At 43.3% G+C, this 13426-nt stretch overlaps 1 protein-coding gene across 1 annotated transcript in view; it reads left to right on the top strand.

The window, feature by feature from the left end:
- Positions 1-10530, top strand: part of fgf12a (fibroblast growth factor 12a) — a 34033-nt gene extending 23503 nt beyond the window's left edge. Inside the window, exons 5-6 of the mRNA XM_084058128.1 lie at positions 6801-6999; positions 7505-10530. Of these exons, the coding sequence (XP_083914254.1) occupies positions 6801-6999; positions 7505-7623 (318 nt within the window). The 3' untranslated portion in view covers positions 7624-10530. The remainder of the gene's footprint in view (positions 1-6800; positions 7000-7504) is intronic.
- Positions 10531-13426: the final 2896 nt, after the last annotated feature.

The following is a 13426-nucleotide window of genomic DNA, read 5'->3' on the forward strand; positions in this document are numbered from 1 at the left end:
GTTTCGCACTGAAAATAGCCGATCTACAAGCTCACAACACGTCTGTGAGCTTGCAGATTGGCTAATTTCGTTGCGAGACACTGGTGCGCAACTAAGTATAAATCAGGAATGGACACGAGCGTGTGGACTGACAAACAGTAATGGAATGAGTGTGTGTGTGTGTGTGTGTGTGTGTGTGTGCGTGCGTGTGTGTGTGTGTGTGTGTGTGTGTGTGCGCGTGTGTGCACGTGCAGTGTGTTTGGTAGATGCCTGCGTACACAGAAAAATCCAGTCCATTTTCACACTCTCTCAGTGTCTAATTAACTCTGATTTTGCTGTGGGTGCATGTGTGTGTGTATGCTCACACATGGGGTTTTTAAAAATTGTTTTCTAGCAGTGCTAATTACAGATAATGGATGACCAGTACTTATCAGAGGTGATACGCAAGGACAGAGAGAGAGTTTGAGACAGGTAGGGAAGGGAGAGAGAGGGATAGAGAAAAGCATGGTAAAGATGGAATACTAAGTGGAGAGGGAGAGGTATTTGTCTCCATGACTATCGGAGAGCATTAGTATGTGGTTGCGGTTTTGGTCTGAGCCATTAACTGTGAACGTCCTCTCCGGAAGTTGTTTCTGTACTGTCCTTTCTGAACTCCTTCCAAAAGGTTGACTGGGATTGAGAGAGAGAAGAAGGGAGGAGAGAGGGACAACGAGGCAGAGCGAGGAGAGACAATTGAGAAAGAAAACTGTTCTCTAGTTTAAGAAGCGTCTAGACGAGAGCCGTCTAAGCCCGACCTGAATCTCTCCCAGAATAATAATGACCTCCCTTGTGTTCCATGGCAGGCACGGTGGTCTGTAGAATCATCAGATCTCCCAGATGTTTTTTCAGGGCGACGTTCAAAGGGAGCGCCCCCCTTCCCCAACAGGGTCAACACCACCCCCACCACCACCACCACCTCCTCTGCCTCAGCATACCTTGATCCAATGTCAAAGCCCTGTCAGAAGTTCACTCAGGCTCACGCAGAGACCTCTATACTTGGAAAAAGACAATGACTCATTGGGATTCAGAGCACATCTAGCCCACTTCTGTTGGCAGACCAATTTTCATATCCATTGTATATTGCTCACCGTCTCAGTGTTCATTCTCTACGGCAGTGGCAGTGGCTCAGGAGGTAGAGCAGCCGTTTGGATGTTTCCCGATTCATTCCCTAGGTCCTCCTGGCTTCGGCTGCTGGAAGTGGTATTGTTCCCCTCTGGTTCTAAAATAAACAGGGACTGTGTTGTAGGAGATGCCGAAACCGACGTCCTGAAATCCTTGTGGTCATTAAAGATCCCATAGCACTAGCATTACAAAGAGTAGTGGGTTCCCCCGGTGTGCTGGCAAAACATTCCCAACCTGGCTTTTCTCCATCTGGCCACGTAATCATCCCCCAGTGCATTGGCTCAATGATTCTCTACTCCCTCTCCACCTCAAGCTGATGTGTGGTGAACGCTCTGGTGGAAAATGGCTGCTGTGCATCACTCAGCCCATTGTTGATGGTTGAGGTGAGTTTCCCCCCTTCAATGTGAAGCACTTCTGGGTATAAAGATGAAGCGCTAAATTGGCCTCATTCTTGACTTTTTCCTACTCACCTCACGAAGCCTTGATTTTGTTGTTTTTTATCGCATTCCTCATCCAATATTGCAATATCTAAGTAATTGAAGTAATCCAGGGAGGACTACTTCTGACAATTATCCTGCTTATGAGTCATCATTTTAAATATAGTATTGCTCTCGTTAAGATTGGCTTAATATTTACTTCAATTAATTCGATTTTGGAATAGTGGATCAGCAATACCACAAAAACAAAAGAAATCTCCATGAATTCAAGGCTTCGTGGGATGAGTAATCGATTGAAAAAGTTATTTTTGAGGTGAACTACCCATTTAAAAATGCAAGATTTTGGGGTACATGCTTTTAACTATGTCTAAAAGTTGACTTGACTTTGGGCATATGTTTGTGTCAATGAAATTCAATGTAATTTTTTCCATTATATAACTCTTATGTTCTGTAGGGAGAATCATAATCGAACCCTCATTGGACGAGTTTCCCAAAACGCTAAGTACTTCTTAAGAGCCTTATTAATAAGCAAACAGGTTTCCCAAAAAACTTCTTATTAGTCACTGTGCTAAGAGCTTCTTAACACTTTTTAAGGCCTCATGCTCCTGTAAGAAGCAAACAGGTTTCCCAAAACCATTCTTAGCCTAAGAAGATCTTTCATAAGAAGCAGTTTTTAAGAGCACCTGGAGCGCTCTTAACATCCTTCTTAGTGAATATACAATATATATATATATAGTATATATATAATAGAGAGAGAGAGAGATAAAGATATATTTATATAGTTTTCCATTTTATATTTGTTGCATGTTGCTATGTGACGTTTAGCACGTTATAACTAGAGGGCACAGGTGCATCGTTTCAATAATAAATCCCCTGTTGTTGTTTGAAAGTTAAATGAAGAGAGAAGAGACCTCTTGTACACAGCAGATTAAAGGGACATAACATTATACAGCAGGGGAGAACGAGAATTCTCGAGATTCTGCCCGTAATAGTATTATAATTGCATTCGGGCACCTCAATTCCCTTTGAGTTGTTTATTTTCTTTTTTTATTAAAGTTTGTATTTAATATACACAGCACAAAACAACATAAACCCAACACAAGACATCACATTGTCATGCCTTGTTCTTATGTGCATCCATAGGTTCATATTATAGAGCTTATTCATTTCTAGCATTATTTTATTGATGGTTGATTCTTGATTGAAGTTACGAGTACAATCTTTTTATAGCAAAACTTAATTTACGAGCATGTACTTGTGTGGAACAATTGGTTGGTCTGGCATTGATTGATGGGACAGCTCCGGTTAAGATGCTTCTTACAGAGCCTTCTTAGTGCTGTAGTAAGAAGGGCACTAAGAGCGTGTTTGGGAAACACCCATAACTTAAGGCAACCTTCTTACCGGAGCCTTCTTAAGGAAGTCAAAACGTTTAAGCCAGATGTCACAGACCTTAACTTTTCTGAAAAACATAATTCTATAAACTGTAGTTCCAAAAGCTCTGCCCTCTTCATCAAGTGGGGTACGGGGACCCCCAGTGGTTCCAGGGGGTCCCCGGCAAAATTTGTTAATACAGCATCACTATCCTTTTAACCACTTTATTCATATTTTACACGTTGGCTATTAAAACAATTTTTGAAAAAAAACATTTTTTTTAACACAAATCTTCACTTCTGGGGGTCCCTGGCACAACACATTTTCAGATCAGGTTCGTGGCCAAATACTTTGGGGGTCAAATACATACACAATTTGACACAAAAAAGTTTGAGAACCACTGCTCTACATTCATATTACCCATTTTTGATGACCATATATAGCTGCTTTCACACACATACTGTACGCATATATTTATTTTTATATAGCCTACAAGCACGTAGCAATTTTGGCAAAAGTTGAACCCTTCATTTGTATTCTGTCCCTGTCCTCCGGCCGTCACTTTGAGTGTTTCATGGTGTTTGACCACTGGGCTACAGATGGTCCGCCCTGCTTATTCAATCTCTCACTCCCTGTGCACACGTCCCATAACAGTGGTCTCGCGTGCCCAGCTTCACTAACAAGTCCTTCGCCTTTCTCCTTCAGATCGCCACTGAATTTGAATTAGTGTCCGTCAGTACGTGCGTACGCTATCAGTTTAGCGACGCTAAGCGCAGCCTGTTGCCTCCTCCCCTCTCCCCCCCAGCAGCCCCCCCGAAAGATGGTGTAGCCGAGCGTGTAACCATTTTTTAAATTCTCTTTGTTTTGTGGCAGTAGCAGCTTTGGTTCATTAAGAATTCCTGGCAGAGGCGGCGAATGTCAACAGGGCTAGCCCGGGTGTTTCTGTCTGTATGCCTGTGTGTATATGTACAGTACTGTATGTGTGGTTGTGTGTGTGTGTGTGTGTGTGTGTGTGTGTGTGTGTGTGTGTGTGTGTGTGTGTGTGTGTGTGTGCATGTGTATGGGCTGCATACGGTGTGTGTGCTCTGTGTGTGCTCTATGTCCTAACCCATTAAGGGGGGTCTCATTAATCATGAGTTACTACAACCTCGTCTCTTCACCTCATATTTACACTCAGTCAGCGACAAACAAGGCACTCCGTCAAAGTCTTCAAAGTCACTTACAGTTCACCCCTTGTCATTCCTGAGCCCGAGCTGGAGCGCTCTCTAAACCGCCTCAAGCCGCTGCAGAGACACAAACACTGTTGTGTCCTTGTGGCAAAATTTGGAGGGGATTCTAGAATGTGTCAGCGTAGCAGCAGTGTTAGAGGAGTTGACAGCGGAGGGCGGCGAAGAGGAAGTGAGCGTGAGCGTGTGATTGATTCGATCTGGCACAGATTAAAAGAGCGACAAAGTCTGGAGGTCGGCGAACTCAAATGGCCACCCCCACTACACCACCACGCACCGGCAGAAATGCACACACACCAAACCACACATATGCACACTGTCAGACGTAAGATATGTGCCCCCCCCCCGCCCCCCCCCCCCCCCGCCCCCCCGGGCGCCCACAGAGGAAGAGAGTGAAAGAGAGACATGTTTGCTCTTTGACAGCAGATGGCAGCGGGTCTAGATTAAAGCCTGCCTTTATACTTTGGTGTCATGCACCAAAATAGCAAACCTGCAAGCTCACAAGGCTTGTCGATTGTGTGACACCTGCACGCAACGAAGTAGGACAGAGCTTTAACTCAGATGTCAGTTCCCCACTGTGTCTGTCCACTCACCGCGAGAGGCTCTGCACACACACCTCCCTGAGTCCTGCATACAGCAGCCACATGAGGTGCAATGCTAGGGACGCGCATGCTAGGGACGTGCATGCTCACAAACACAGTGCCAACATTTACACACACACACACACACACACACACGCACGCACGCGCGCACACACACACACACACACACACACACACACACACACACACACACACACACACACACTGGGAAATGGTATACAGTATGGTAGTAGATGTTGAACGTGCGCATAAATCTAGCGTGTCACCTGTTTTATTGAAAATGGAGCTGATGAGGCCAGCATAGGTGAAGTCACATGCACTCCTTGTCGCATCTCTTCTTTCTTTATCTCTCTCTCTGTCTCTCTTTATGACTCTCTCTCACACACGCACGCACGCACGCACACACACATCAATAATCACCTCCAGCAGTGAGCAGAATTGGCTGTCGGTCAGATGGACAACCTTAAGAGGGCAGAGAACCCTGGAGGCATAAATGAATGATATGCTCTACTCTCCTCTCTTTCACACACACACACACACACACACACACACACACACACACACACACACACACACACACACACACACACACGCACACACACACACACACACACACACACACACACACACACACACACACACACACAACAGTCAGGATCGGCACTACAGCCTCCAGCCCAGCTGTTCTGCATCAACCACTTCTATTTTAGTCACGAAAGACTCCCCCTGTCCTCCAGACCGGCTAGCGTTACTTTTTAATTGCTTTGCATCCAGCAAACAGCTGGAGTGAGGATGAGCCGAGATGAAGGGTAAGAGAAGTGTGTGGGTGAGAGGAGTCATGGGGGAGTTCATCTCCCAAATTGTTGACAAAAGGTATTAAAAATCTGTTAGTGTAAAATAAATGTACTTATGGAGATTAGTCTTTAGTGTCCCTTCTTTTAGTTCACTGAGGTAAAGGACGAGACACTAAACAAACTCTCTATGACACTAAACAAACTCACCGGGCTGAGTCATAGATATGGATACCTCATTGGTGGCTGCTGTTCATTGGAGCAATGCACTATTGCGGCCGCCATGTTTTGTACGGAAAGCCTTCCTCCTAATGCATGTATGCCACACGTACAGTAAAATCATCATAAATCGCAATTGTCAACCAATTTTCACAAGGTCTGGTTTGCTACAAATGTCAGACATGACGTTATGTTATGATACAGGATACTTGCTTAAATACAAAATGTGTGTTTTCATACCAAAACACCTTATCTTACATAGATAGTAACAGTAATGGTTATACAACCGAAAAATGTTTTGGTCTCTGGTATTTATATACAACTCAGGCATATTTCTTGCAGTGGTGTTATGGCAAGGTTCCCTAGATAATATGGAGGCATGTTGCCACACACTGTCCCCACTGGCTACCTATTTATGTCTATGGGCTGGGTGGCAGTGGCATGCCCAGCACTGAGTAAGTCATGGGTGGCAGCCATCAGTACCAGAGGAAGCTGTTTCTACGGCGTACGGTTCAGCTTGCCGCAATTTGTGGTGCCTCCTATGGGCAGAAGTGAAAGTGCTTTTTGAGGTCCCCTCAACATGCGATTCCAATTTACACAGCCCAGGGCTGGCATAGATATGCCCTTTCTCGTTTACTGTAACACTGCATCTAAATCGTTTGAATGAACACTGAAGATTAACAGCCTTGTTTCTTTCTTCCTATGCTGACAGTGAAATCCTCTCTCCACCGCCTATGAGACCTCTTTGACCTGTTTTGTTCATGGTTCTGCTGAGCTGAGCAGCAGACTAGCAAACTACAGGACACTGTTCATTGTGTCAGCCACTAAAGACAACCACATGTTCAGCGCTTGCTTTGTTATTAAATAAGACTTGCAGAAATTGTTTCCAATTTGTTTATGACTCTATCTCTCTTTAACATTGGTGCAAACATTCATTTGTTTGTGTGTGTGTGTGTGTGTGTGTGTGTGTGTGTGTGTGTGTGTGTGTGTGTCCTTGTGTCGTCCGACCTGCAGGAGATGTTCACACCAGAGTGTAGGTTCAAGGAGTCAGTGTTTGAGAACTACTACGTGATCTACTCGTCCACTGTGTGGCGGCAGCAGGAATCCGGCCGCGCCTGGTTCCTCGGCCTCACCAAGGAGGGACAGGCCATGAAGGGCAACCGAGCAAAGAAGACCAAGCCTTCCTCACACTTTGTGCCCAGGCCCATTGAAGGTAGCAGAAAGCACACACACATACACACTCACATGAATTGGTCTACTAAGATTCCTTGCATGTAAAATGTCTTTCAACAGCAGGAACATGTTATCTTTTATCTTTAGTCAGACCTCAAAGGCACCCACGATATCAGTTGATGTAATCTCTTCTTCATTGTTCCTTCAAATATTTCCAGCCTTGGCATCACATTCAAGATGGACATTTCTATAAAACCTGTGATGTATTCAGTTGTATTTCATAGCTTTTCTAATGTGCTAACAGCATTTTGTGTAATCGATATTATCATGACATCATGTCTGGCAATGGGATACAAACATGCTGACACAGCTCTTCTTGCTTTTCTTCTCCAACCCAGCCTGTTATAATTGTCCCAACCTTACACCTGACCTTGTCTCTGTTTGCCCATCCATCTCTTCAATCTGCCCTCCATATACCCTTTCTATATTTCCTCACTGTTTGTCCTCTACTTCCACGTCCTCTCCTCTCCTCTCCTCTCTTACAGTTTGTATGTACAGGGAGCCATCGCTGCACGAGATCGAGGAGAAGCAACGCTCCAGAAAGAGCTCAGGGACTCCTCCCACCATGAATGGGGGGAAAGCTGTCAATCAGAACGCCACATAGCAGTGGGGGGAGGGGCTTCCAGCAGGGGGAGTGGCCTGCTCCTGATCCAAAGGGGGACAGGCCATGGGAAAACTCACCAACACCCTCGACCCCCACCCCCCCCCCCCCTCCGCGCCTCAAAACCACGCACCACCATAACCTCTGTATAAACGGGGAGTTGCCGCGACAAAGTGGAGCTGTACTGTACAACAAAAACAAAAACTGAACCCTTGCCTGTGAAAAATCTTTTAGATGAATTATTATGAAGATAACGAGAGGATGTGAAAAACAAAACACATTTTCAATCAGGACTTGACCTACATTTTATGCAAAAAAAAAGAAAAGAAAATGAAAAAGCTGTGACAAACAAAGAAATGAATGGTGGTCTTTCTTCACACAAGTACAAATATCTCTCATTTCCAATTTATGCTGTGAAAAATTAGCTTTAAGACATGTTCCCACCTTCATGCGTTTTTTCATTTATTTTCCTGAATGCTATGTCACTTTCACAATGCTCCATTGTATTATTGTTGTCATTGTCAATAATAACAACATTGACAGCAGCCATTATTATTATGTCGGAATATCTCCATCCCAGTTACTCTAGTACCATGGTTATTTTGTTTTTGAACCTAATTGTTATGAGAACGTTTTGTTTTCGTATTGTTTGTATTTGTGAACATAATTTTGCTCTAGTGTGAGGGTTAGGATGAATGTATTTGAGAGTTCTCCCTGCTGAGCTTTAAGGGAGACAGACTGCGTGGGATTTTTAATTTGCTCAGTTGTTGTACTGTAGGTGTGAATGATGCTTGGCCACGGGACAGTTAAGCCTAAATTGTACTTTGCCACGGGACGGTGTCGCTTGTGTGCCACTGCCATGTGATGAAGCATAATTTAGGCTTTAGGGTGGTTCCAAATGCTCTGAGACGAACTCCGCTCCTTTGTCCTCTTATGTCCTGCAATGGCAGGGCAGGATTAAAACAAGCAATACGAGTTGTGTACATCTCCAAATAATAGTAATAATAATAATAACCGCCATCCCCCTTCCGTTTTTGGTTCAACAGAGAAGACTGGTATATGTAGAAAAGTTGCCTGTGTGGCAAGTGGGCGGTGCGGAAAGTCACTGTAAAAGGGCCTGATTTGGTCCTTAAGCATTGTAATGGTAACTAGAAGGTGATACTTTGTGTTGATAAAAGAGGTGTCCAATCCTGACAAAATAATATGCCAGCAAAAATGTTTAGCATCAGCACTGTAATATGAGCCACAGCAACAAGGACCACTTCACATTTGCACCTCAAGTAACAAAGCCGTCTTCTCTGTGGTTGTATGAGCTGCTAGGCTATAAATAAAACTGTCAAAATATAAGTATATTCTAATATCCATGCTTGTAATCTATATCAACAAGTCCTGAAATAATCCTTGATAGGGATTTGTGTTTTGTAGGCACAAGACAGGCCACAGATTCTGTCCAGAGTGAGATTGATGGGGCAAAGGCCAAACAGTGAATATCTGTTCTCTCGTTTGTTCTCTTTTGAAGAGCTTCTTCTCTTTTTGTTACCTTTTTATTGTGAAAGGATTATGGATTGCACGACATGGGCGGACAGGGTGTCTTGACTGTTCAATAATTCACTGACCCTTTCTTTGCATTTGTAATTTACCCCAATGATGTCACAGTCACTGAGACTCGCTTGCCACGATGGAAGCAGAACTTCTCATTGAGGAGCCAATTAATCTGAGCCACGGAGACAGCCAGCTTGCAGAAAGATGTCTCTCCTTCCCTGTGGGTCTATCTCACTGTCCTGTATTCTCTGAGCTGGTAGCCCTATACAAGTCTCCATCTCTACTGATTTTGTGACCCATGAAATGAGTCGTTTGCTGCACTGTGGGGGAAAGCGTCTCTATTTCATAAATCCATGCTGCTGAAGGGGCTCTATAAACCAAGTGAATAGACTGGCATTGCTGGGAGAGAATAGCTACTTAACCTCCTAGTCGCATCCTCCACAAATATATATTGTACATAGAGTTTTTCGGAGGAGGAGCAATCCCCTATTGGTTCGTCTACTCAGGAAGTCCTACTCTTGTCCAATGAATCGGGCCAGACATGAAGGCAGGCCACCCTTTGTCCAGCATCCAATGCACAAAGCCTGGCCAATGGTGTGGTCTTTAATGAGATCAGAGGTGGGGTTGATGGGGTTTTGGGTGGTAAAAGGTATATAGTTAAGTCTGGCCATGTGCTGGAGGTTTGGAAATGGGTTAAAACTGTACAGGCAACAGAGATGCAGAAGTGGAGGTGAAATATGAACAATAATATGAGAGTGAAGACTGTTAAGTTGAGGTGAGATTGGCTCTATTTTTTAGAGAAAAAATATTGTACATGTGATGATTAGAGTGATATTTTATTGGCCATGAGTTAATGCATCCCTTTAGATTTCTTGGTTGGGCACCATATCTGCAGTAGATAAAAGGTTTTTGCACAGAGAAACAGCAGAATTGATTACAGCTGAGGCAGATTTTAGTCTTCCACCTGGAGCCCAGTTTGATAGCTGGTACAAGTTACCCTAGAACTAATGGTAGATTAGTTCATGTCCCACAGCTTCTATAACAATGATATTAGTTCAGATACTTGACAGGCAGCAGACAAGACCAGCATATTAAAATAACTTTGTATATTAACTTAAAGGGGTTTATATTTGTTTAAAGGGGAAAGGCGACAAACGGCAGTGCATGAACAATGGATGTAAATGAAAGAATGCAAAGAGGGGAGGGGGTGAAGTTAAAAAAGGGTTAAATGGGAACATTTTTGGGGGGTATATGATGTATGAACGTGTAAACGAAGGCCTTGGTCGTTTGTGATATAAAGAATAATTTATGTATTTTTATGTTTGCAGATGATTTCACTGCATCGGAACACACTCATATATGCATTATGAATTGTGAGATGAAATAAAAATATGCATTGATAATAAAAAGTCAGAATGAAGTTAGTGATTGTTTAAGAATAAAGATTATGTTATAAAGAGCTTTCACCTTCTCACTGTGTGCTGCTTGTGTCACTGATAATGACTGACTTTGTGATCCAATGTCAACAGAACACTGAAATACATCCTTTAAATCAGTAGTGTTTCTGAACCTTTTTTGGGCCAGTGCCCCCACACACAATTCAAATGTAAGCTTTATCTTCATTGTGTATCGTGTTTCTTATTTAATTCCGATTTTACATTAAACTACTTATGTGATTATTAAGCCCCCAGAACCCAGAGACCATGATACTGACATGATACTGACCATGAAACTCATCATCTGACCATGATACTGACCATGATACTGTCATGATACTGACCATGATACTGACATGATACTGACCATGAAACTCATCATCTGACCATGATACTGACCATGATACTCATCATACTGACCATGATACTGACATGATACTGACCATGATACTGACATGATACTGACCATGATACTCATCATACTGACAATGATACTGACCATGATACTCATCATACTGACATGATGCTGACCATGATACTCATCATACTGACAATGATACTGACCATGATACTCATACTGACAATGATACTGACATGACATGATACTGACCACGATACTCATCATACTGACATGATGCTGATGATACTCATCATACTGACATGATGCTGACCATGATACTCATCATACTGACAATGATACTGACATGATACTGACCATGATACTCATCATACTGACATGATGCTGACCATGATACTCATCATACTGACAATGATACTGACATGATACTGACCATGATACGCATCATACTGACAATGATACTGACATGATACTCATCATATACTGACATGATACTGACCATGATACTCATCATACTGACTGACCATGATACTGACCATGATCCGTGTTGTATTGGTGGTTTTGTTAGTGGTGGGACGAGACTGTAGCGCTGCCACACATGTGTAAAAGATGTTTAGTTTATAATGGCATTTCAAAGATTATGCCTAAATTAAAATAGTCCTAAAATAACGCCATCCTTTAAGGGTAAGGTCCTATATATTTTGTGATGTTTATGTTTTCATTTTGTTATTGTTTGGGGGGTTCAAATGTTTGTTTTGATTTTGATGTATTGTGATTGATTGATTGACATTGATTGATGGGTCGGGAAAATTACTGACGTACGATAAAATGTGCAGAAGCTGCCGGCTCGCGGCCCCGAAACGAGACAACAAACCGACAGGGAGTCCACGGGAGACCTGGTCCAGTTTGATTATTTATTTGTCGAATTGTCGAGTTCTCTAATTTATAGGTGAAAATAGCAAAGGCCACATTAACTGTCAATAATCACCGTTTAAAGGGAAGAGCCTCGGGACATTCTTCTGACTGGTGAGACCGTTTATATTTTGTTTATATCCAGCGTGGATACTTTTCTTTTCTCCGTGGAGATCTGAGCTTTTCGCTTGGATTATACCGCTTCTGGAGTGGATTAAGTTTCTTTTGGATTTCTTTTGGATTCACTTTTTCGTGCTGTTTTGGGAGCGTTTGGAGACGCCACACGGAACTATATTGGAACAATAGGAGCGTGCGCGCGAGCGTGCGCGAGACGCGGACTTTACCGCCGGGCTTCACGATCTGCTATAATTGGGCAATGCATGTATTATTTTCCTGTCATTGATTTAGATAAAAGGGTTAAACGTGTGCGTGCACATGCTCCTGCTCCTGCTCAAAAAAGGAGTTGCACAGCATGTTGAGGGGCCTGTTGAGGGGCCTGATGGGGGCCCCTCACACAGCACTGTTACACTGGTAACATTGTAACATTGTCATTTTACCATGACGCCCCTGTCTCAGGTCATTTTTTACCATGATGGGTGTCAGGCCCTGTCACAGGTCACATCTACGTGGCAACAATGTATCTTGTTAATGAATGAAAAAATGTCTAGGATAAAATGAAGGAAATGTGCACTTGAATATATTAACCACCCCCCCAAGAGCACCCCCCTTTAAAAAAATGTGCTTCCACCGCAGCCGAACTTCTCTGTACACCCCCTGGGGGGCTGTACCACCCCTGTTGAGAAAAATAAATACATATTTGAAATAAAATCCTGTGGATTTAAATAGAATCCATCAACATGGCCATGACTGCTTTATCTGGGCTGGTTCCGGACAATCCAATTCATTGAGGGTGATTTATCATCTCATTCAGCGAACCCCCCCCCCAAACCCCTGCTCCCAAACCCGATGTCATTTTGGGATGGCACTCCTTTGCCCTTAATTCTCTCGTTGTCATGGAAACAGACCTTCCTTGCTGTCTGCAAGGAGAAAGAGGAAGAGGGGGTGGAAGATGAAGGCTCCCCCGACTTTCAGGATGTGGCTCCTCTTCTTTCCTGCTCCATTGCTGCACCACAGTACAACATACAGGAGTAAAGAAGGGGGGCAGGTTTTTAATGATTCAGCCTTGCATGGAGACTCATGTATTACAATGTGTTAACTCTGCAGATCCCAATCTACACTGTGAAATGTTTATTTATCTCAGAGTTACAGATCCCTAGGACCCCTGGTGGTCCCCGGACCTGACATTGGGAAACAGTGGTGTACTTAATGTCATGTTTGGTCCATTTGGGGTAAACTGTTCAGAGGAATGCAGCTATGCAATAGCAACAAATGTCTGCATATATACCATTTGCGATACTATATGACTAAATATTAATTATGCTTAACATTGCTACTTTAATAGATAGATTTCTTTATTTTTGTCTCATGCACCAAAGGTGCCCAGCCCACATGGACTTATAGTTCATAATTGCTCTGTTATTCTCTTTCGCCCTTCTTT

The sequence above is a fragment of the Gymnoscopelus microlampas genome (genome assembly GCF_963454915.1).
Source record: "Gymnoscopelus microlampas genome assembly, chromosome: 5".
Taxonomy (NCBI): domain Eukaryota; kingdom Metazoa; phylum Chordata; class Actinopteri; order Myctophiformes; family Myctophidae; genus Gymnoscopelus; species Gymnoscopelus microlampas.